This window comes from Cynocephalus volans, chromosome 14, assembly GCF_027409185.1.
Source record: "Cynocephalus volans isolate mCynVol1 chromosome 14, mCynVol1.pri, whole genome shotgun sequence".
Lineage (NCBI taxonomy): Eukaryota > Metazoa > Chordata > Mammalia > Dermoptera > Cynocephalidae > Cynocephalus > Cynocephalus volans.
In genome coordinates, this window is record NC_084473.1 from 65,487,555 (window position 1) to 65,512,687 (window position 25,133).

A 25,133-nucleotide genomic window follows, 5' to 3' on the forward strand; every position below is an offset into this window, starting at 1 on the left:
AGCACTGTGGAGTGTCATAATGCAGCTCTAAGTCAAGGCTCACAGCATAGTGGGGATGGAGGTGACACTGAGCCAAGGGCTCAGAGAAAGAGGGTTCGGGTCCAGGAAAATTGATTCGGTGCTGATGGACTTGTTTGTTCAAGAAATACTTCTTGAGCTTTAATCATGTACCAGACAAAGTTCTGGGTACTTGAAACAAACCAGTGAGTAAAACAGATAAAAATCCCTGCTATGGGAAGCTTAGAATATGGGGGGAAAGACAGATATTAAGCATAATAAATAAGGAAAACATGTAGTTTATTAGAAAAAGATTAGTTCTATGAAGAAAAATTAGTTCTATGAGGATCAAGAGTCTGGGAAAGATGTTGCAATTTTAAATAGGTGGTCAGGGGACCTCATGAAGAGGGTGACATTTCAGCAAAGACCAAGGAGGAGAGGAAATTAGCCAGGCAGATCTCTGGGGAAAAGCATTCCAGGCAGAGGGAACAGTCTGTGTAAAAGTCCAAAGAAGCATGGCTGGCCTGTGTGTAGAATAGAGAGGAGGTCATTGTGGCAGGAGCAGAGCTGGGGGACGAGGATCAGAGGGGATGAGGTCAGAAGAGTGAGGATGGGGGCCAAAGGTCAAGGGCACAGATTGCCAAGGGCATTGCAGGCCACTGCAAGGACTTCAGCATTTACACTGAGGGCATCAGGGAGGCATTGCAGGGCTCCAAGCAGAGAGGTGGCATTCTTTGTCTACATGGTAAAAAGATGTCTCTGGCTACTGTGTTCATAAAGAGACTCAGGGCCAGGGAGGGGACACAAGGGTAATATAGGTAAGAGGTTATGATGTTAAGAAACTCAGAGGGAGTTGTGGGCTGGAGGAAAATGGTCAGATTCTGGATATACTTTGAAAGTAGAGCAAACAGGATTTTCTAATGGAGCGGATGAGGCTGATTCTAGAGTGGGAGTGGGTTTTGATCCCACATATTGGGCCTATGTCTCTTCTCCCTCATCATTGATTCTTCGTGGCCATTGTGGTGTGTGAGAGTGAAAGGGGGCACTATTAACAATTACCCTGAGACCCCAGGGGTAATTGGATGTCTAGGGCAACGAGTATGGCTCATCACCCACCTAGAGCTCACGTCCATGGACATAGAAGGGTGGGCTTAGGAACTTATTAGAAAAGACAGAAACCTTCTTATTAGAACCTTCTAGAGACAGAAAAAATCCCAAGGGTGAGGATAAAAAGTGCATAGGTATTGGGGCTGGATGTGCAGGTGGATGGGACCATTTCATTCAAAACAACCATTTCAGTTTGGAAGAGAATAGTTCTCTCTAAGGGCGAGCTTGAGAATCCATAACATTTCAGCAGGACTTGGTTAACCAGGCCCTCCACCTAGGGTTCTGAGTGTTCTGAGTATCTGCCACTGCAGAGGATGGGGAATGGCCACAGAGACCCCATGGCAGACTGGGTTTGTGCCCAATGTCATGTGCATGGTAACCAGACTTCCTTCTTTTTATGAACAGCCCAGACTTCACAGAGCCGAGCAATTCCAGGCTAAGTCAGTGGGGGCTGGTGCATTAAGACAATGCAGAATCATCTCCTCTGCAGAGTAAGGGAGATGCCAGTAACGCATTGGGCATTTCAAACCTCTGGGAAGGGCAGCTGGGTGGTATTTGCCCCTTAGAAGTGTAGAGGCTGAGAGAGGTTGTGCTCTTTTCCTGGCTCCACCACTGTCTGGCCATGTAATTATTTAATTTTCCTGGACCCCTCTTTCTTCTTTTATAAAACAAGACAATAATACTTACTTGGCATTTGTCACAGGATCAAACAATATGAAGCATGTGTAAAAGCAGTTTTGTAAAAACATAAACTAATGCCAAAGAGTAAAATAAATATTTGAAGGTCCTTGCTTCTCCCCCTCCCTTCTGATAAGAGGAAACTCAAAGCCTTCTCAGGATTAAATTAGCCTGGGATAATTAGGTAGAGCTTTTTCTAAAATGACAAAGATGGTTTATTTTTAGTAAATCAATTAATATAATACATCAGATTAATAGTTCAATTGAGAAAAACCACACGACCCCTCAAGAGATAGCTGAAAAAAGCGTTTGATAAAATCTAACACTTATTTTGGACGTAAAAAATTAAAAATAAAACTTTTAGGAAGAAAATGATAATTTCTTACAAAGAATAAGTATATCTTGCTGTATATTGATATGTATATTTTGGTTACAAGAGCTATACATGTACATAGTAGGAAATTTGGAAGATACAAAAAAGCACAAAGTAGAAAATAAAACTATTCACAATTTTATCAGCAAGAAATAACCACCTAAATCCCCATCTCTTCCAGCCTTCCCTGTACATATACATTTAGAAAGTCATCTATTGTGAATGCAAAATTAGTATAATAATAATATTTAATTTAAAAATTGACAATATGTCATGAATATTGTCCCCTAACATTATATATCATTCTACAGTGTAATTCTTAATGGTGGCAAAATAATCTATTGCATAGACATTCTATAATTTATTTAATTAATGGGGTGATATTTATGTATTATTTTCATGAACAAGAATTAAGTGGACAGCCTTATAGACTTTCCATATAGCCATAATTATTTTATTAAGATAAATAAAAACCTATTTAAAAGAAAATACTGTTATTATACTATCATTTAACATTGTTTTGGGATTCCTAGACACGGAAAATATCTGTAAATGACGTGAAAGTTACAAACACAAACTAAATTATTGGGCAAAAGTAAAGGTACATTTACACATTACATTTCATACCATTCATGATTCTGGATGGGTTAAAGACTTCAATGTAAAAGTTGAATTCATAAAAATGCTAGAAGAAAATGTAGTTATCTGCATGATTTGGGGGAAGGGGTGTTTTTAAAGCATAACATCAAAGACAGCACAAAGAAAAGACTAATTTAATTTCAGAAATAAAAATGCATCTTAAAAACCAACATAATAAAATGAAAAGGCATATAATAAACAGAAAAAAAATTGTACATGTATATATGGTAAACAAATATTCTTAATATTTAAAGTATTTTTTCAAATCAGTTAGAAAAGTTCAAAGAACTCAATAGAAAAGTGAACAATGATACAAATGGACAATTTACCAAAGAAATGTAATCACCAATGAATATGTATATAAAAGTTCAACCTCAGTAACTATTAAGGACACCCAACGTGAACTAATGAGACACCATTATCCACTTATCAACTTGGCAAAGGTTTTCTAGAAATTTTGGTGTGTGAGAACTGAGAAATAGAAGTTCTCATGCACAGCTGGTAGAAATGAAAATAAATCCTTTCTGGAGGGTAATATGCCTTTTTCAAAATACAAACCCTGTGGCCTACGTTTTTAATTTTAGGAATTTAATCTAAGTGGATGGTTAAGAATGATGTAGATAATTAAATTTACCTGTATAGGTGTTCACCATAGTGTTGTGTATAACAGTGATATGAAAACAATGCCCAGTGGTAGGGGCTAACTTACATTAGGGTACATTTATATATTTATACAACAGAATACAATTCAGACACTGATACTCTAAGGTAATACTTTGTGAAATGGAAAAATGTCTGTAATATTATTGTCTTTTAAAAAAAAGAGTTTCCAACAAAAGATGGTGTATATACTAATCCTGTTCTTGAAAAAAAAAAAATCATGAACCTGTATTTATGGAAAAAGTCCTGAAAAGAAATACACAGAGGTGTTAATTGTGGTTATCTCTGAGTAGTGTAGTTACACACACAATTTTTAATTCTCCTTTACTTTGTTTATTTTCTAATATTCTATAATTAAAATATAATATTTTATAAATTAAAAAAAGAACATACACACATCCTATCCCCCCAAAAACCAAAATAAATGATAATCTTGGAGCAATCTGATAAAAAGAGCCCTCACGTATACTGAAGATTTGTGTGTAAGCTGGTATGACTTTTCTAGAAAGCTATTTGGCCAAATTTGCTAAGAGCCAAAAAATTATCATACTCTTAGACCCAGTGATTCTGGTTCTAAGAAGCTGTCCAAAAGAAATAATAAGATATATGCAGTGCTATTTATAATGAAAAACATTGGACCTAGTATCCAACAAAGGAGAATGATTAAATAAATTATGGAACCATATATGATAGACTTTTCTGTATGTGATTTTGGGAAAACTTGTGGCTCTATAGAGGCAGTCTGTGCTTTTTTTTTTTTTTTTTTTTTGGATTCTCCAAAAGGTCCTGTCCAGCTCTAATGCTCTGTAAATCTATAAACTAGATTTATACAACCCATTCCAAAAGGTTCTTTGTCACGGAAGTTATTTAAAACAGAATCTCAACAGATTGCCCTCAAGTCTCTACTACGATGATGGTTTTAGACAATTCTAGCCTAGGAGGGTAGACCCATTGTCCCATTGTATCATCTCCCTGTTTTCTGAAAATTTATCACAGGTGGTTATTTGTCAGTGGTGTGCTGGACAATGTTTAACAACCAGCTCTCTGGTGGAAGAGTTGATTTTCTTACAGCACTTGCCAATTTCTGTGGTGTAAATTCTTCCATCATGACTGATTCAAGCTACCAATATGATGTCACTGAACTCAGGGTTGAGAAGAGATATGCAATAGTACAATGCTATATGGAATTTTCAACACACAGATAGAGTGAATGAGAATAACTACAACAGCAGAAATAATACTAAAATACACTAAGTACTTTGGAAGGGATAAATTTTGAGAATCATTACTTTTTTTTACTACAAAGTGTTTCACTGTAAGTTTATATAATTTAACTTTTAGTAATGGCTGTGTTTGACAACTGGCTCAGAGCTCCTGAAAATGTGGCAGTTAGTTCTTGGGGGCCTGTATAAGCTGGCTGTAGCATGCTGCTGCCACAGCTGTCTCCCCTGCTCCAATGCTGTAGGACTTGTGGCCTCCAGCATAAATACCCCCAGCTTTATACAGAGTTCACCCTAGACAACCTGCAAAGTAGGTGAAAGTGGTAGTGGGCAACTTGGGCCCTTCCCTTTCTGGGACAATCCCTCTTTCCCCATCAGTGTTCCCACTTTCACCCCCACTGGTGTCTCTTCCTCTCACCCACCTTCCTCTATCCATTTATGATGTTCAAAGCTCTCATGCCTGGTGTGAGGAACGGGTCTGCAAATTTTATGCCTTGGTGCAAATAAGTCTAACTCTGATTCTTACTTCTTCCAGCAAGTGGGACTTGTATGTAAAACCTTATTTGTAATTCTGGAATCACACTGACCGAGGTTTGAATCATAGCTTTCCTGTTGACAAGCTTTCTGATTTGGGGTCTGCTAATTAACCTCCCTGGGACTTAACTTCATTATCTCTCCAACAGGGAAAGTAACAGTTCTTCCCTCATAGAACACTTATGAAGATTAGATGTGCTAATAATGTATTCAGGGCAATTAGCATAGGGTCTAGCACCTAATAACCGGTGTATAAAATAAATGGTGTATATATATTTTCAATAAATGGTGTGCATTTTTTTTTAGTATTTTATTTTTATTATTTTCTGATTAAATCCTTTTGGGTATCAAATGACAGTTTAGAGAGGTACTGAGGGAAAGCAGGAACCTCTGAAATTGCACTTTCCTTATCTTTTTACAGACAGTGTTCTTCCTGTCTAAAAGTAACATGCTTTTTATTCCAGTGCCATAACTCGTCCAAGGTAGCACAATCTCAGGGTCATTTTTTCTGAAGGCGTTGATGTGATTTGCTAAAGATGGTGAAGACCATGTAGGTGGAAGTTATTTTTAAGTAATAAAATTAGAGGAATGTAGAGGAATTGCAGAATTCCACTTTACAGACAGATTCTTTTTCTTTTCTTCTTCTCCTCTCCCCTCCCCCTCCTTACCTTCCTCCCTGGTGGCCGCCACCGCCTCCTCCTCCACCTCCTCCTCACACAGTTGGAGACATCCTTTTTTCTAGATCCTCAAGAAACATTTATTCTTTCAGCCTCCTGAGCTTATCTTACTTCTGCTATTTCCTTAAGACTCTTTCGCCTGCATAACGTTCTCTGTTGCCAATCCTCTCCATCCAAACTTTGTTTTGGGACAAAGACACATGTGTTTACAACGTGCCACCTTCAGCATTCAGTGAAATGTACATTATGAGCATCTAACTCCAGGACAAATTAACTATGTCACTTTGTGCAGTCACTTAGACTTTCGAAGTGCTAATTTCCTTGTGTGCAAAGTAGAAGTGATCAACCTTGCCATGCTTTTGACAGGAGCTGTTGTGCGGATCTATTGAGATATTGCATGTGAAAGTGCACGCTAAATGTGTACACATGGTGTTAGAGACTTGTTTTTCTGATAACATATCTGTGTATAAGAGGTCACATATCCTACAGAACCCTCGCTCCCCATCCGTGGACCCAGGGGTGGGGGTGGGGCTAAGGTGATGGTTTCCCACATCTCAGCTGTGATGGTGAGGAGCACTGACTCTGGATTCACTTCACAGACGAACTGGCATTCTGCCACTTACTAGCTCTGAGACCTTGGAAAAATTATAAAACCTCTCTGATCCCCAGTTTCTTCACTTGTGAAATGTGCGTAATAATACCCTGCTTGAAGGATGGCTGGAAGGACTACATAAACAATACGTTCAAGGTGGTTAGCAAAGGGGCAGGCACCTGGAAAGTGCCGCTCATGAGCTCTTGCTACTACTAAGTACCCCATCGCCTCAAACAGTTGCCTGTGGTTCAGTCCTACCTGCCTCTCTCTGGCAGCCTAGCAGGTAGTATGGTCCCCCTAGTCTCAGACTTGCCTTCACAAAGATCAAAAATGGGAAGAGGCAAGTGTCAGTGATGGCACCTCTTAGCTCCTTCTCATGTCAGAACCTTTCCCTTTCTCTCTGGGTACCCAGCTTGCTCTTGGATAGCTGCCACTTAATTTGACTGAGGCCTGCATAGCAGAAGGGCCCCCATTAAAGCTGGAAGGCTAGTTTCCCGTGTTCCTGTCCACTACCTTCCTCCCCATCCCACCATGACCCTATCTGTTACCCAACTTAATTTTAGTTCATGGGTGATACAATTGCTGCTTACCTTACAGGCCTGACTTTTGATCTTTCAGGGGTACATGTATCTACCAGGAAGTACAATCAAGGAGATCGCCACAAACCCGGAAGAAGCTGGGAAGTTTGTCTTTGAAGTCATTCCAGGTAGGCAGCAAAAGGTGGGACAGAGGTACATTACGTTCCCATTTTACTTCTGGATCCTAGAAGTCAAAGCTAATTCAGGGAGTCCTTCAACCAACTAACCAACCAACTTATTAAGAACACATAGTGATTCTACATATAGTTAATTAGCCTATCCTAGTTCATTAACCAGTATCAAGTGCCTGATAATGCCCATGAACTACATGGTGCACATTCAGTTCAACTCTGTAAGCATTTCATGTGTGTGTGCTTAGAGCCAGGTGCTGCATTAGGGACAGGGGCACTGACATGGAAAGTACATCATCCTGGTCACTAAAAGGAGCTCAGTCTAGAAGGTGAGTAGGGCATTAAAACAGAAATGAAACCATGTGCAATGGCCATTATGGTAGGTCAAAAGAGGTAGAAAGTCAGCAGTTTCATATGGTTCAACATGACCTCATGAGAATGACAATGCCCACTTCCTGAGCACAGAGCATATGTCAGGTGCTGGATGTCACCTATTACACACGTGAGTGGCACACTGAAAGGTGCCTCTTCCCCATCAAGAGTTACCTACTTTGAAGGCATTTGGAGCAAGGGGAGTTTGTCTCATCTTCCTGAATCTGCCACTTTGAGGCTGCCTCTCCCCGTCTCCCTGTCTCTTGCTCCAATGCCAGCCCTAGTAGCCCTGCCAGAACTCTGAGACTGCTCATCTAGCTGTCGAGTCTTGCTGCCACTGCCATACTGACTCTAGCAGGGAAGGCCATAAGTTCCTTGAGTGCCTCTTTCCTTAATTCCCTCCATCCCACTCACACAAGTTGGCTGTGTGCATAAGAAAGTTGATGGAGAAGGCAGCAGAGCATAAAGGTCAGAAGCACCCCAAATCCTGACCCTGTCACTTACTACTTGTGTAACAGGTTACTTAATTTCTCCCTGCCTCTACTTCTTTATCTGTAAGTGGGAACAACAATGACGATAGAAGGATTAAATAAAGAAATCTATATGAAACACTTGGAACAATGTGTATTTGATATTTAGGGGATAACTAGAGGGAGCTATAATGCAAAAAAAAAAATTCTAAAACTGGCTATGACTGTTTATAAAAAACAAACAAAAAATATTTTTTAAGGTTCAACTCTTCTCAGGTGGTCCCCTCACAGGCACTCCATTGCCTTTTTACCTGAAGGTCTATCCCCCTCTTTTCCTCCTGCTTTTTCAGTCTTTCCTTTCTGGGAAAATTCCACCCCTTTCCCACAAAGGGGTCTTCTATTCCTAGGATTCCTCTCCCAGTGCAGTGCATGGGCACAACCATCCATGGTAACACATGTCCCAAACAAAGCCTGGATTTTCAATCTAGGACAACCCTACTGAGAGACGCAGCTGAAAACTCACCGTGGGCTTTGCACCAAAAGTCAAGTACCCTCAAGGACTGCTGGGCCAGGGGACTCTCTCTCTCTCTCTCTCTCTCTCTCTCACACACACACACACACACACACACACACCTCATAAGGACAAATAATTCTAAAGCAATAGTAAGGTGGGGAACAATTTTCCTAAAGGCACCATGGTCTTCCAAGGCTCCACCCAACCCGACATGATACAACCCTTTATGTTACAATGTAGAGAATTTTCATTTCCTGTCTTTGCCACCATCTGTGCAACATGATTCTCAGGGGTCAATCCTGACATAAGATATGGGCTTCCCACTCAAGGTTCTCTCTCTATGATCACCAGTTTTAGTTGCACAAAGTCCACATAGATGTCTTTACTCACAGTTATGCTTTTTTTGGTGGGGGGGAGGGACAAGCAACATTTTAGGGCAGGCTTCCCTCTCCCTACTGACCCCTAAGAGAATGACTATGTTCTCCTCCCAGCCCAGCAAGTCACCAGGGATTGGGCGGGGGGGGGGTTCCTTCTGCTGCACATGTTGTTTCATTTAATTCTCATACCACCTATGAGATGTTGTCATTCATTTATACAACAAATTTACTGAGCACCAGCAGTGAGCCAGGTACTATTGCAGGAGTGGGGATCCAGCAAAGAAGAAAACAGCCTGCATGCACCTTATAGTCTAGTAAGGGGAGACTGGCAACAAACCAAATAAATGAGTAAATTGTGCAGTTTTCCTGAAGGCATAAATACTGTGAAAAAAAAATTAAAGCAGAGAGAAAGTGCCAGCCAAGGTAGGGATGGCGGCAGTTGGTCTGTTGCTTTAAAGAGAGCTGGTAGAGTATGTGGCATGGAGAATGTGACCTCTGGGGGAAGATCTGAAGGTGCTGAAGGGGTGAGCCGAGGGCATATCTGGAGCAAGAGAATTCCAGGAAAAGGAGACTGCCAGTACAAAGTCCCTGAGCCTATTTTCCATGTTCAGGGAACATGAAGGAGGCCAATGTGGTGACTGGGGACAAGAGCAGGGGATTTGGTCGGGGTGAGCACAGGTTTTGCAGGCACGGCACTCCTAGGCAATTGTAAGAACTCTATCGCTTATGCTAGAAGAATGGGAAGCCATTGGGAGGTTTTGATATAACTCATGTTTTAAAACTCTTTTGAGTCAAGAATAAAAAGTAATGGAGAGGCCAGGGCAGAGCAGGGAGACCAGGGAGGAGGCTTTTGCAATAATCCAAATCATAAATGGTAACAATGAAGGGGTGAGAAGCAATCAATTTCTGATCACATTTTGATGGTAGAGAGGACTTCGCTTACTGATGGATTGGATGTGAGAAAGAGAAATCAAGGTTGACTACAAGGTTTTGACCTAAACAATGGGAGAGATGGATTTGCTGGTATTTGCTGAGATTTATGCATGTAGCAAGTTTTGGGGGGAGGGAAGATCAGGGCTTCAGCTTTGGTCATACTAATTCATTATCTCAGTTGTACTGATAGGAAACTAATGTTCAGGATAATTTAGCTACTGCTGTGATAGAAGTAAGGAGAGGATGTTACAGGGTTATAGAATAGGGACTCCCCACTAATTTGAAGTAGGGGGAGAAGATGCTAAGAAAAATTTCCTAGAGAAGATGACATTTGAGCCACGTTTTCAAGAATGAATAAGAGTTCTTTAAGCAGAGTAAGAAAAGAAGGGAGAACCATTTCTGACAAGGGAAACAGTCCAACAGGTAACACATGTTGAATAGGCTGTGTTTAAGTCAGGGAAAGTATGTGCCTGAGGGCAGTTTCTTTTCATGGGCTTTGTCTTAATGTCAGGCAATTTCCCTCAGAGAGAGCCTGTCCTAGCACCTCAATTGTGCCCAAATGTTTACTTTTTTTTGTAGGGCAACAACAGACTCAAATCCCCTTTGGTTCTGGTCTGTCAGACCTATGTTAATATTACTGAGCCTCACATCTTTCACCCCTTGGGACAACCTGATTCTGAATCCATCTTGTCGTGGGGTCATCACCTGTTCCGGCCAGAAGTGTCAGTCCATGGAAGCTCTGTCCATTCAGGAACATTCTGAGAGCTGGGTGTTTTCCAGTGGCGTTCCTCATGACAGAGGTAAAGGATCTTCCAGGAATCAGGGTAAACTGAGAAGGCATGTTTTGACAACTTAGTAGACTGGAGTGTAGGCATGGTGGGGGAGGATGCCGGGTAATCTTTGTCCAAGGTCAAATTTTGAAGCAATATGGGCTAGTGGAAGCAACATAGTCTCTGTTTAGAGAAAGGAGACCAGTGGCCCTGCCCTGCATTTGGCAGTAACTTACTGTGTCCCAATGGGCAGGTACCTTTGCATCTCTGTGCTTCAGTTCTGTTGTCTGTAAAATGAAAATAATACTAATTCCCCATTCTATTTCAAAGGGATATTGTGATTCCTAGGGGACTTTTAGTTCTGCTCCAAGCACTTTCTACTTCCCATTTTTCTTCTAGAAACACCCAGGATGTTCCTGAATGGTCAGGGCTTCCATGGCTGACCCTTCTGGTCAGAAGAGCTGATGCCCCAAGACAAGATGGAGTTAGAATCAGGTTGTCTCAAAGGGTGAAAGATGATGAGGTTTGGTGATATTAACACAGGTCCAACAGACCAGAACCAAAGGGGATTTGAAAGTCCATTGTTACAATGCAGGAAAAAACAGGTGGGAGGGACAATGAGCTTCCATGTGACTCTCTCGCAAAATTCGTGCTTCCTATTCAGATTACCGCCCGCCTGACCACATGTGACCTTGCAGATGGTAGGTTCTCAATACTTAGTAAATGCACGCATGAAGCTTGTTAGGACTTTCTTTATCATTTTCACTTTACATCTAATATAGACATGTAGTGTTTCCTCGGTTGCTGTTCTCAAATGAACAAAAGGATCCTCCCCTTCCCCACTCCCATAACTGGGCTCAGGACTAGCTTAGGAAACTATCCATGACTGGCGTGATGATCTGAAGTCTTCAAAGTCGTATGAGCTGATCCTGTCTCCTCTAATACTGAACTTGCACCATGATCTTCCTCTTCCCTTTGGTAGGCAATGACTTCTGTCTTCTGTGGAAGCAGCTGTCAGTACAAGCCATCCCAATTGCAAACCACTGTGTTCAATGATTTGCCTGTAGAATTAGAGCTTCAGCAAAATCAACTGGAGGGCATGGATACCCAGTTCCACTGAGGATAATTAGAGAATGCTTTCATGTTGTTTGACTGGTAGTGCTTCACCAAACCAAAGAATCAGTTCGGGTTTGGCTTCCCTTCTCTCCCCCTTGCTCTGGCCCCCTTACCACTCTAAGCCTTCATAAGTGCTACTTCTTTCTCCAGCCTCATGGGAACAGAGTCGCACAGGACAGGACTCCTATGTCCTCATGGCCAGCTCCCAGGCAGAAATGGAGGAGTGGGTTAAATTCCTCAGGAGAGTCGCTGGCACGCCCTCTGGAGGTAAGGACCCTTGCAGGCTTTCCTGGGCAAGTGTCTGTGACATCTCAGGGATGTGGAGGAAGTAGCTTCAGACATGATCCCTCCTTGAACTGTGTTCAAGGGAGATGACCAGTGCTATGCATGGTCATGCCCAAGTCCTCTGCTGAGTGTGGAGGAAAAGAGGGTTCAGAGCTGCCAGCTTCCTCACTGGGTCATCTCAAAGAGCTGACTCCAGATCAGCTGGAGGGACAGCAAGTTCTTCGCACTGATCAGCAGATGTGTGTGAGACCTTACAGAAGTCCTTTCTCCTCTCTGGGCCAAAGTACTCTCCCTGTAAAATGAGTGGGTTGGACCAGCTGACCCTGGGTCCCCTGCAGCACCAACTCATGCAGCACCATGAGTCTGCCCGGTTACAGGACTTGAGGGACCTGAGAGGGCTTATGGCAAGAGCTATGCGGAAAGCATCAGTTAGGCTGATCAGCACAGGAAAATAAAGCTGCTGTCCGGAAGAGGGTCCGTCATGCTGTGGGAAAGTTCAGAAATTGCCTGGAGTTTTGCAGGTCCATGGTGAATTCAGCATTAAACACTTTTCTGGGTTACACGACTTAAGTGTTTGAGCTTTCTGGGAATCTTGGTGATGTTTCCACACTACAGGAGGGTCCTGCCTGCAAAAAACTGACGCAAAAAACATCTGAAATTGGCAAACACGTGTACCTAGTATGTTTTCCTCCTTTTATAAAAATATGAAAGAACTGACACACATGAGTTCTGAAGTTACCATTCTCTTTCAGCATTTTAGGAACACACCTACTTGTGTCCAGGATAACTGCACAAATATATAATCATTTAACAACTGTGCTGCCTGTTGTTTTAGAAATAATTTATGGAGGCGTTCATGGTTTAAATATTATATATTTATTTGATTGCCTAACAGCTTCTTTCAAAAATTATAAAACACTGAAATAATTTTGTTTAAAAATTTGAAAAAATAAAACAACCTCAAACCACCAGAGATATTTTTATGTTTTCCTTCCAACCAGCATTCCTATATACGTACTTTTTCCAGAATGACAAATACAAAATATATGCAATTTAAGACCTTTTATTTTATTTTATTTTATTTTTTGAAAGGCATGATAGTTTATTTTTAAAAATTGTGCCACACTGATCATGATGACCAGCATACACATGATAATGGCTTTTTTCTTGGGTATTAACTTTGCAGTATTTTTGTACACTGAAATGTTTTGATAGGACCAATAATGTTAGAGAACAAAAATCTTAGACGAGAATGAACACTAATAATTCTGATGTCCTACCCCATAGAATTAATTTGAACCCGTTATGAATCAGTGGCATTATAACGTTATGTAGTTACGAAGAACAACAGGCATTGTAAAGTTATGTAGTTAGTAGTTGGCAGCATGAGCTAGTACTTCCTTATATTTTAATCTTTAGTTTTAATCATTTAAACTGTGTCCACCCTGGCTAAAGCATAATCATACAAGACACCTCAGATAATTTCCATGCTACCTTTGCACAAGTCTAGTGACTTTACTTACTTTACTTACTTATTTTACTAGTGCCCCCTGCCTCCCGCCCAGCACTAGCTCGGTCTCTGCACCATCAAAATAAAAAGGCAAATAAAAGTGACTTTCGAATCATTTGAAAAGCATGGTGCTTATTTTTCCAATATCAACTCAAACAAATTAAATGCTATGATTATAATCTCCAACTTTCTGCAATAAAATTAACATTTATTTATGTGGGTTTTATCTATAGAACTGCATTTTGCAATAAACAAGGGAAAGTTACTGTTTAGAGAACAACGTATTTGGCTACAGTTCCGCATATGCAGAGCAAAGACAAAGCCACGTGATGTTAAATCTGGCTCTAAGTAACCTAAGGCACAAAATTTTGACCAAAGATCAAAATTAGGATAACCCAATCTTAAATATTCAACCCATATGAAGTTGCTTTTTAGAGAGTAAATGTGCTGTTGAGCAATTATTTCAATAACCTCTTCTTTTTATGACTGTTTTTCTCTATTCAGCAGCCCCTTGTGCATACTCTTGTCCCTAATACTGCTGTGCCATCCCCAGCTTTCCTACACCTCTCCCCCAAGGACTAGCTCGGGCTCTGCAGCCCCATTCCAAGCTCCTGAGAAAGAGACTCTACCTGGCTCTACTGAGGTCGGGAGGCCACCTGTGGACCCAGGACCTGGAGCAGGGAGGCAGTTGTGGCCTGTGACCCACCCAGCGGGGGCTTCAGGAAAAAAAAAAAGTGACCTGAATGTGAAAGTCAAACTCAAGAGTGCCTGTCACAGTCATCCTTAACATTTGCATCCTGTTACAAAAAGAGCAGTGTGGTTTCATTAACCATTTTCCCAGTCCCTAACTCCAACTGTTTTAACTGCTAATCAGGCCAAAATGAGGTTTTTATGTATTAAAGCTAGATTGTATGTTGTTTCTGCCTGGATCATCTTAGCTGCGGCCTTCCGTATTGCCCTGGATTATGAGGTTGTGAGCCATGGTGACATTTTCTGCTTTCCCTGGTCCAGTGCTCTAGGCTGTCCACGCTGACAAGGGTGGCGGATGTTGTATAATCTTGCACCTGCTTGGAGGCAAAATGCTGCCTATGTACTTTGTGTTTGCCTCCCACAACGCTTGGCTGAGCCTTGCCATGGTCAACTGCTGTACTCTGTCACAGTACACATGAGGATCTCTCCCTCACCTCACCACAGTGCCACCACCCTGAGAAGCAAGTCAAGCGTAAGTCCTGTGGGCAGTGGAAAGTCCAGGGGAGGGGAAATCAGAGTGCAGCGCGATTTACTTATTCAGAGAACAGTGTTGACTCTGATGTGGCATCTCAGATGTTTTTAAAGTTACTCGTTGAACCGAAATCAGAGATCCCAGAAGTAGAAGGCATTTTAAGACAGCAGAGAGTCCCATCTAAGGCCATGTTTGTTCTTCCTATTTGTGAGTCAGAGAACTTCAGTCCTGAGGAAATGAACGACCTGCCTGAAGTCATTCTTGGCAGGGGCAGGGGCAGGGTTCCTTTGCCAGGTCACAATACCACTTGGAAAGCACCTCTAATCTGGGTCTACTAGACCGGCAGGGCAGGCCCCCTACATATTGTGACGTCACCGAGATACTCAATGTTGCTGCTGCCCTTTTCTAGCCCTTGGAGAAACTTTCTATGGCTTTTTCTACCCAGAACCTGCCCACTTCTCACCACCTTTGCTACAAGCACCATGGTTGAGATGGAATCCTTTCTTATCCTAAGTACAGCAACAGCCTCCAAACTCTCCTCCACACTCTTGCCCCTGCCTTCTTACAGTCTGTCTTCAATGGAGCAGCCACAGCAACCCATTAAACCAGTCATATCAAGGCCCTTCTGTGCTCAGCACTCTCCAATAGCTTCCTTTCTCACTCGGAGAAAAAGTCATAAGCCTTATAATGACTTATAGGGACCAATTTGCACTCCCCCATTACTTCTCTGACCTTGTTTTCTAGCACCTTCTCCTATGCTCATGTCACTCCAGCTTCACCAGCCTCCTCAAACACTCTAGGCAGCTCCTGCTCAGGGACCTTGCCCTTGCCCTTGCTGTTTCCTCTGTCTGGAATCCTCTTTCCCCAGGTAGTGGCACGGTCTGGTGCCTTGCTTTCTTCCAGTCTTTGCTCAAACATCACCTCAGTAAGACTGTCCTGATTATGCTATTTAACACTCAAGGTTCCTTACCCTACCCCCAGCTCTCCTTATCCCTCTGTTTAGTTTCACTTTTCTTAGCATGTACTCCCTTCTCACATGCTGACTATTTCACTCATTTGTTTTTTTTTTTTTTTTTTTTTTTTTTAAAGATGACCGGTAAGGGGATCTTAACCCTTGACTTGGTGTTGTCAGCACCACGCTCAGCCAGTGAGCGAACCGGCCATCCGTATATGGGACCAGAACCCAGGGCCTTGGTGTTATCAGCACCGCACTCTCCTGAGTGAGCCACGGGCCGGCCCACACTCATTTGTTTTGTTCATAGTTAGTCTCCCCTCACTAGAATGAAAGTTTCAGTCTACTTGGCAGGAATCGTTTTTCTGTATTGTTTAGTACTGTATCCCAGAATCTAAACAGTGCCTGGCATAATAGCTGCTCATTAGTTGTTAAATGAATGGGTGAAGGAACGGCCTCCTCTTCCTCTAGCAGTCCTATGTTCTATTCCTCTATGCTTTCCTGTCCATTAAATGATGATCAGCTTATCCAAGAAATTATTCAGAAAATGGGTTTCTCCCTCTAGAATTATCTCCTTACAAGCAGGTCAATGGTTGAGACTTGGTGAAGCTCTCTATGATTCAAATGCCCCCTCTGAGAATTTGATAAAAGGTATGGAAACTGTCCCCAGAAAGATATCTAGACACAAACAATTTTACTTTCAACAGCAGGATATTTTCACTACTATGGAGTGTAGCTCATCCGTACTCTCTAGATAATGAATCCTAACTTTAAATTTTAGAAGCCCCAGTGACAATTCAACAGAGCTGTGTGCTTCCTGCCCCCAGTTCTCTTTTTCGCTCCTTTTCTCCCTTGACTGGAGAGATGGCCCATGTGGCCTCCATGGCACTCCCAGCCTCTTCCTATTGGCTCCCCCACCTCGTAGCTGGCTCTGCGTGTTCCTCTTGCCTTGGAAAGCAGCACCTCGGTGTTCTAGCCTTTCCCTGAGCAGGCTAATTTTTCACAGCCCTCTTTTCACTACTCTCTCCAAAGGGCCTGGTTGAAAAGGTTAGACCAACTCTTTTCCCTAGAAGTTCTGGATGCAATTCCAGGTTTTTCTGATTTAAGGAGGAGGAAGGGAACAGAGGCAATCACATCTCAACTCTGACAACTCGTTCCCAGGCTCACTCCTGCCCTTGTCTCCAAACCACCCCCTCCTTATATTGAGAGAGTCAGGCCTTTTCTGGATCCCCACATTAAAACCTGGTCTTCATCCCATCCCCAGGCAGCAAGCAGTCCAAGTTGCAGTTTGTCACTCAGTTCAGACTTGCTTGCACCCTCTTCCTCTGGAGGCTGGCCATCTGAGGCTTTGCTAAGGCCACTGCTGGGTGCATAAGCAGTGGGTAACACTGTGCATAGTTCTGCTCTGCCCAACCCAATTGTAAGGCCCTGGGGCAGGTCCTATGTTTTAAGCATCTTTGTGTGTTTGCCAACATGAGGCAGATAGTACGTAAATACTGAGTTGTTATGTACTTCGAGTTCCTTTTCTTCCTCTCATTTTTTTAAGTTCTCTGCATCCTTCAGAGCATGATTTCACAATCCACATCATAGTTTAGCCTGGTGGGGTGTGCTGTGTCTGTGATTCATTGTCATTTCATGTGTTCTTGTCCTTTCTCTCTAGCTAAACTGAATATTAAGAGAGATGATTTTTGCTTATTTCTACTAATTCCCTCATTTTTCATTCCAGCAGCTTCTAACACCAGATAGATACTTATAATTTGCCCAACAACTATTTCTTGAGCATGTGCCATGTGCCAAGCTAGCACTGGGGTACAACAGTGAGAAAGAGACAGAAGAGAGAGGAAAAAGAAAAGACAAAGCCCCCTCTTTCAAGGAGCTCACAATCTAGTGGAAAGGACAGAAATTAATCAAAAAGCCAAGGAAAAACATAAAAGTACAACTGTGCAAATTGCCATGAAGGAAAGACACATGTCCATGTGGAAAAAATGTCTTTGTCAAAGAGGTTAAGGAAGGCTTCCCTGAACTAAGCTTAACTCTGAAGGACCAGCAGAGGCTAACTAGACAGAGAAGGTGGGGGAGAAATGGTGTCTCAGTCAGAAGGAACAGTGAGTGCAAAGGTCCTGTGACAGAAGGGAGAGCAGGCCCTGGAGTGAGGGGAAGGTGGTAACAGTAGAGATAGCTTTGCTGAGGATGTTGGTCTTCATCCTAAGACCAGTAAGTAGCCGTTGGGGTTTCAAGCAGGAAAGTGATAAAATCGGTGCATATTTAGAAGATCATTCTAGTTGCTGTATGGAGAATGAGTTGGGCTGGAGGTTGCAGATCAGAGTGAAGGCGGGAGACCAGATATGAAACTCAAGCTGTCATCCAGGCAAGAGAGGGCGGATGGTGGCTTTGACAAAGGTGGTGGCAGTGGAGATGGAGAGAAGTAAACAGGGTTGCACATTTTGGAGGTAACATTGCCAGGACGTGGGAATGACATTGACACAGAGGGAGAGTTTCGTGTCAGAGATGAGTCCTTGATTCCCAGCCTGTGAATGAATGGAGAGATGAACGTTTGGTTGGCAGCAGGAGACTCCCCCAGGGCCCTTCCTGGCAACCTTGATCTTGCCTAACCCTCAGTGATGCTGAGAGTTTATTTCAAGTCTCTGGGGTACTTTTGGTAAGGTCGCTGCACTGTGCTAAAACTTCTCAACAGGAGGGGGAAATCATCTCAGTCTACCCAACAATACACCCCCAAGATCATTATCTCTGAAGGCCCCGACTGAGCCACGTGCAACTCTGAGAGCATTTCCAGGGGAGGGTGGGCTGGCTTCATAAATGCTAAGTGAAATTTTGTGTTCCTGCCAGACACTTTGATATATGGAGCAATGCTGGAAAGGCTTGCATGTGGGATTTTTTTTTTTTTTTTAACCCACCTCCGAGGTATCCCCTGAATGGCAGTTGACAATTAGCTGCTAAGTAAAAGGAGGCACTTATTTTTATTGCGGGCCCTGACAGCTTTATGTTCACTCTTTGAAAGCCAAGAGTCATGTGTGTAAAGGTGAGTGGGGAGGGGAGGTAGTGTGGGAAGGAGGGCCAGGAGGGGAGGGCTGGGGCAGGTGCCGACAGATCCCATGGTTTCCGCGTCGGAGTCAGAACCCGAGCAGTATTTACAAGCATGTGCTGATCTGGAAGCCAGAGAGGACGGTTCTTCCAGCATGGGGAGGAGGGAAGGCCTGAGGCTGGCTCCTCAGAGGCAGTGAGTCCTCGGCCCGGCCCGCCATGCCTCATATCCCCAGGATGCCGCGGTGGGAACTGGGCTGTGGCTTTCCTGCCCTGGCACTGCTCTTTTGCTGGGATTTCAGGAGGAAAAACCCCAAGCTCCGAAAGAAAGGTATTTCTTCCCTATTTTATGATTCAATTCTTCCATGAAAAGACACTTTTCCCAGCCCTTCTTCCCTCTCCTGTCAGAGATGAGGGACGCCCCTGGAGCTGAGTCCCTGGGAGGCAGGTGACAGGGCTGTCTGGGCGAGCGTGGAGAGGGGGCTGGGCTCTCCTGGGGGCCTGGGCTGGGCTGGAGGTGGGGTGGGGAGGGGCTCTAGTTCTGAACCCAGGAGTGTTTGAGTGATGACAAAGGAGGAATGAGGTTGAGAAGGAGGTGACAGCTAACCTGTCCATTTTCACTTCCTAAACCAACCCACGGTCCTGGGGGTTTCTAGCCAATCTAGGGAGGGAGTTTGAGAGGTAAGAGGTGAAGAACGGACTGTGAGCAGAGATTGGGTAACGGGTCTCACCCTTCTGTGGCTGCTTGGTGAGTGCGTAGGGGGTGCCTTTTGTTCAAAGCTTTAGGTCTGGAGGCTGAAGGACAAGGAGGACATGGTGTGAGGGGACATGGGGATGGAGAGGACTGTGTAGGAAACACCAAGAATCCCTACCCCTTAGTCCATCTTCTCGAGACTTGATGATATCTGAAATTTAATTCCATTGCCTTGAAACTAAAGGAATTAAGGCACCAAATATTGAACTGGGGTAAATATGACCTTGGACAAATTCCTAATTGAAGTCTCAGTTTTATCATCTGTAAAATGGAACAATAATATCTACTTTGTAAGATTTTTGTGAGGCTAACAAGATAGCACACATGAAAGCATGTAGGGCAGTTACCTTAATTAACTTAATTAATTAAATTGGTGAATAATTATAATTATTATATTACATATATTATATTATATCACATATAATAATTATAATGAACTAATTACAGTTTATACCTATTATGACAGGAATGCATCTGCTAATGGTAACTGGCCAAAGTGATGATGAGTTCCATGTGCATGAGTTGATTAGACCCTATCCTTCTGCTTGAGGGTACAAAGAGCCATGAAGTACCACTTCCCTGAACGAGTGGGTACAACCTAGGAGGGCATGGCACAGGAGGAGGAGCCTGGGTTTTGTCCCCTGTCATCCTTGGAGTAGAGGATGGTCTTTGAGTAACTCCTACCCCACTGTCATCTTCCTCCACTGGCCCCCTTTCCTAGTTTCCTTGGGATTTCTCTGTTCATCCATTTCCCCACAGGTAGGCTTTTTCATGTCCATCCAGAATCAAAGGGTGGTGACAGGACCCAGAGGCCAGAGATTGGTAGAACTCAGGATTGGGTCTTTGGAGCTACAGGGATGTTTTGGATGCTGAACTCCTCCTATGTAATCTAACAAAACCTGACCTAGACAATCTGAAGGGAACAAGGATGCTCTTTCTCCCGTGTAAGAAGGGACACTGTCAGTGCTGATGTCTCCAGTGCATGCGGTGGGGAGTTTGTGTTGGAGGAAACAGCTTTGACTGTTCTCTAGGCTGGAGATGTAAATTTGAAGTCTTCATCATATGGGTGATATTGAAAGCTGTGGGATTATGAGGCAGTATGTGCAGATGAGGAAGGGAGGCCCTCGGATGCTCCAACATTTAGAGGACGGTGAGGAAAGGCAGAATCACCAGAGGAGACTGAGTAGGGGGGCAACCAGTGAGATAAATGGAGACCCAAGAGAAAGGTGCACCAAAAGCTTTGTGGGAAAATGTCCCAAGAAGGAGGGAGTGGTTTGCTGTGTCCTGTGCTGCAGATAGAGCAGTTAAGATGAAGACTGAGGATTTAACCCCTGGATTTAAAATTGTAGAGATCATTGATCTTCTTGATAAGTGCAAGTTTGGAGAAGTGCTGAGCAGAGGGTAAGGGCAAAGAATGGGAAGGATGGGAGACAGCAGGTATAACAGCTCTTTGAGGACTGGTCCATCATGTGCCAGGCTCTGCGCCAGGTGATAAAAATAGATGGGGAGCCAGACGGTCTGTCTGCCTCGGAGGAGCCCACAGTCCAGTGGGAGAAAGAGATGTTTAAATAAATCATCATAAAATTACATAAGACATGATAAAATAGAGGTACACATAGGGAGCTCAATGGGCATAGAGGAGAGAGTGGTCAGTTCCCTCTGAGAAGATACCTGATCTCAGGAAGACTGGGTTTCCAGGTGGAGAGTAGGAGGAAGGGCATTAGCTTGAGGGTTGTTAAGAGCACAAACCGTTTTTCATTCTTTGTATCATAATGTCAGCTACCAAAGAGCCTGGCCCACAGCAGATGCTCAGTCTACATTTGCTGAATGATTTTGTGATTTCTGATGAAAGGAATTTTCAAAAAGCAGAGTCACAACAGAAATCATTACGATAATAAAGACAGTAGCAGTGGGAATAGAGAGCTGATTTAAAGCATATTTAGAATGTATTGATCTACTTGGAGAGAGAAAAGAGTGTTGTGGATAATTTTAATGCTTACAACTTTGCTAACTGGGTTCGTTGAGCGCAGATACTTTGTATTAGTGGCTTTGTGTTTGCACTGCCTAGAAGAGTACGTGGTGCCCCACTGATTGACTGAATGCTATTACCTGCAAGGAAGGATACAGGAGAATCTGCGATCTGGGGGTGAGATGAGAGTGAAATTGAAGAAGACAATGAGAGAATTGCTATTAAACATTAGACTTATGGGAATAGAGCGGGAGGTGGAGGCAGAAATGATGGACAGAGAAATGGTTCAGATAGAGATGTACACACAGAGGTTAAGATCTGGATAAGATATGCAAATTTATAAGTTATCCGTTTATAGGTGATATCCAAATGTGTGGAATTGTGTGAACTTTCCAAAAGAGAATGGCTAGAGTTAGAAGGCAACAGTTCTGAGTTGGAATCCCAGAAACTAACACAACAAAGGAGCAGATGGAGGACAGGGCACAGTAAAGGAGACTGAAAGGAGTCATCAGGGAGATGGGAATAGAATGAGAACAGATGGTTTTGTAGCCACGTAGGGAGAAAGTCTTGAAGAGGAAGGAGAATCAACACCATCAGAGTCTTTAGAGAAGACCAGTAGGGTGTGGTCCACATGGGCTGACTTCGTTCATTAGGAGGGCACCAGAAAGCTTAATGAGCAGATTCAATGGAGAGACGCAGGCTATGAAAACAGATTGCAGTGAGCTAAGCAGCTGAGAAGGGAGTGATAAGTAAAGAGCTGGGGGCTGGGGGGCGGGCAACTCTCTCGAAGCAGACACATTTTTCTACGAGCATATCAGTAAAGAGAAGAAAGGAAAGTACTGGTCGTTTTCACGAGAGCTAGGCTGAGAGATTATCCTTTCATAAACTGGCAATGACCGACACTCACAGGGGATCTTTTCATCAAAAGAGAAAATTTTAAGATACAAAGAGAAAGTCCTGGAAGAGGTAGAAGGGCTGGACCCCACAGTTCAGGAAAGCACCTTCCTAGAGGAAAGCAAGGCCCTTCTCTCCCTCTGGAAGAGGACAGAGACACAGACAGAGGAGGGAGGATGGGAGAGACAGGGAGTAGCCGTGAGGGAATCCACTCATCTCTCCATTTGAGGACACAAGGGAAAGAGGAGACCAGGTCATCTGTTGAGACAGAGAGGGGAGGGGATGAGTGTGGAACTCAAGGAGAGTGGTGAAGATTTGGAACCAAGGTGTTGCGGAGAATGGAATGATAAATTTCCACGATATGGTCATGTCATGTTCCCTCGTAGCTCTCAGTGACCTGAGGAAGGTGTGGAGAGGGTGGTGGGAACCGATGGGTGGGGATGTTGCAGGGAACGAGAGTGTTGGGAAATGAAAGTTCCGGTGGGTGACATGGAACTGGCTGAACATGGGGCTTGGAAGGAATAGAGGACGGATGCAGAGCAAGGCAGATAGACTCGGATGAGGAGAAAAGTTGGATGATTACCACACCATGCCAAGTGGTGTGATAAGGAGCTTGGTTCCAAGCCAGCCACGAGGTGGACTGTCTGCCTCAGGACCTCAGACATGCAGCTCACATTTGAAAGCTCCGACTTCTCTGCGCATGCCCTTACATTGGGTTTCAGCTACCTTTCCCCTTCAGGATCCAGGGGACCCACAGAGCCCAAGTTTCAACTCTCCGAAAAGATATCTGTCTCTCCCTTTGAGGGGCCCCTCACTGGACCCCTCAAAGGGAATTTTCCAAATGCCATGTAGTCTATGTTTTAAATCAGATCATTTCAATCACATCCTACCAATTTGGCAAAAATATCTATCCAGCTCCTTTTACTGACAAATAGAAACCTAATTCTATATGATTATAGACATTTTCTAATGGTTTCTAATGGACCACATTTTTGTGTGGTCCTTTTACTTTCATAACTCAATGGTAAGCAAATTGAAAGCAAGAACCAGGTCTTACATGCCCTCTGTAGTGTAGCCCTTGGGGCCTGCTACTGGCACATGGCAGGGCACTTGATAATGGTAGTGTGAACATTTACCTAAGAGATCCCTATTACGGTTTAAACCTAGAAATGCCAATATAACCACTAGTCATGAAAAATACTTGCTTACAGACAATTTATTAAATAATTCAGCAAAATTTGTTGACTATCTACATTGTGCCAGACATAATGCTAAACATTGGGGGTGAAAAGAGACCCTCCACATATTCCTGGTATCAGGGGGCTTACAGTCATGCAGAGGGCACAGGCATGTGCAAATCATTATAGCACAGTGCGGTAAGGAACATGGATATTCGAGAAGGGATACAGGCACACAGAATAGGGTTGTAGTCTGTCCATCTGGTGTTCAGACATAGCAGCGATGTGGATATTTGAGGGGGGCCAAGGGAGAGAACAGCCTGGGTAGGGAGCAGAGACTGTCCGTGGACATGGAGACGAGAGAGCACTGTGTTTTGGGAACTTCAGTGTGAGGTGCCTTTGGGGGCATGACAGGAAGTCAGGCCAGAAAGGTAAGTGGGTTCCAGCCTGGATGCCAGCCCCGATTTTCAAACTTTAGCCACGGAAATATTTAATCAAAATCTCACTGAAGTGTAACAAGGAAAGCAGAACACAGTGAGGCAGATCTGGCTGGGTCAAGGGAGTACAGGGGCCCACCTCCTCTGCTCCTCCAAGATCCTGCACTCTCACCTCCAGCACCTGCCATAATGACTGACAGGGCTCTGTGGAACTCCCAGAACTTTGGGGGGCAATTGGAAAAACACTGCTGTGGCAGTTGGGAAGAAGCAGATGACTATTGAAAGCTAGGGAAGACCAGGTAGACCAGAGATTTAGAAAAGTAAGCAGCAGGAGGGTTTCGAATGTGCCAGAGAGGAGCGACTGCAGCAGTTACTGGTGAGACAGGAGACCAGCCTGGCCTGAGCAGTGGGTGGGAAGTGAGAGGACAGAGTGGATGCAAGAGCCTGGCACAGCTCTTCGCAGGTGGAATCCACATTAACTAGACACTGGACATAGGGACTAACCAGCGAGAAAGAGAATCATGGGGAGAACCAAGGGACTTTGTGCACCAGTGTCCTTGGGATTGAAGTGCTGGGTGCTGCCAAGCCCTAATTATGACAGAGGGAAAATCAGGCAGGACAGAACTGAAGCCATAGCCTGTCTTCTAAACCTCTGGGACACGAAGGCTCCCGGGGCCTGGTAGGAGAATGGGTGGGCAATGATTGTCCCAACTTATAAACTAATCTCGTCACACTGCGGGGGTGGGGAAATTATAGAACCAAGTGCTGGCAGGGCTGGGGTGGAGCTGGTCCACACTTGCTTTGCTGGAGGCAGTGTAATTTGGAAACATATTTTTGGAAAGCAATTTGGATACCTTCAAGTCATAAAAATGTTCAAACCACTTGACCCAGTAATTCTACATGTGGGAATATGCCCTGAGAAAATCGTTCAAAAGAATGAAACGTCTGTGTTCATCCATCCAAATGTTAATTAATTAAGTAAGCAATTAATTAGGAATTATGCATTGTACTACGTACATTCCAGGAACTCTGCTAGAAGAATGAACATGTTCACTGTGGCAATGTTTATAATAGTAGAACATAATAAACAACCTAAATTATTTTAAATGCCTCAATGGTTTAATACAGTATGAGACATCCAAGTGATAACTG

At 43.5% G+C, this 25,133-nt stretch overlaps 1 protein-coding gene across 2 annotated transcripts in view; it reads left to right on the forward strand.

Annotated features, from left to right (window-relative positions):
- Window positions 1–25,133, forward strand: part of ARHGAP25 (Rho GTPase activating protein 25) — an 81,818-nt gene that overhangs the window by 40,094 nt on the left and 16,591 nt on the right. Inside the window, exons 3-4 of one of the 2 annotated variants that reach the window (XM_063078666.1) lie at window positions 7,096–7,183; window positions 11,889–12,005. In XM_063078666.1, the coding sequence (XP_062934736.1) occupies window positions 7,096–7,183; window positions 11,889–12,005 (205 nt within the window). The remainder of the gene's footprint in view (window positions 1–7,095; window positions 7,184–11,888; window positions 12,006–25,133) is intronic. The other variant, XM_063078667.1, reaches the window with a different exon arrangement.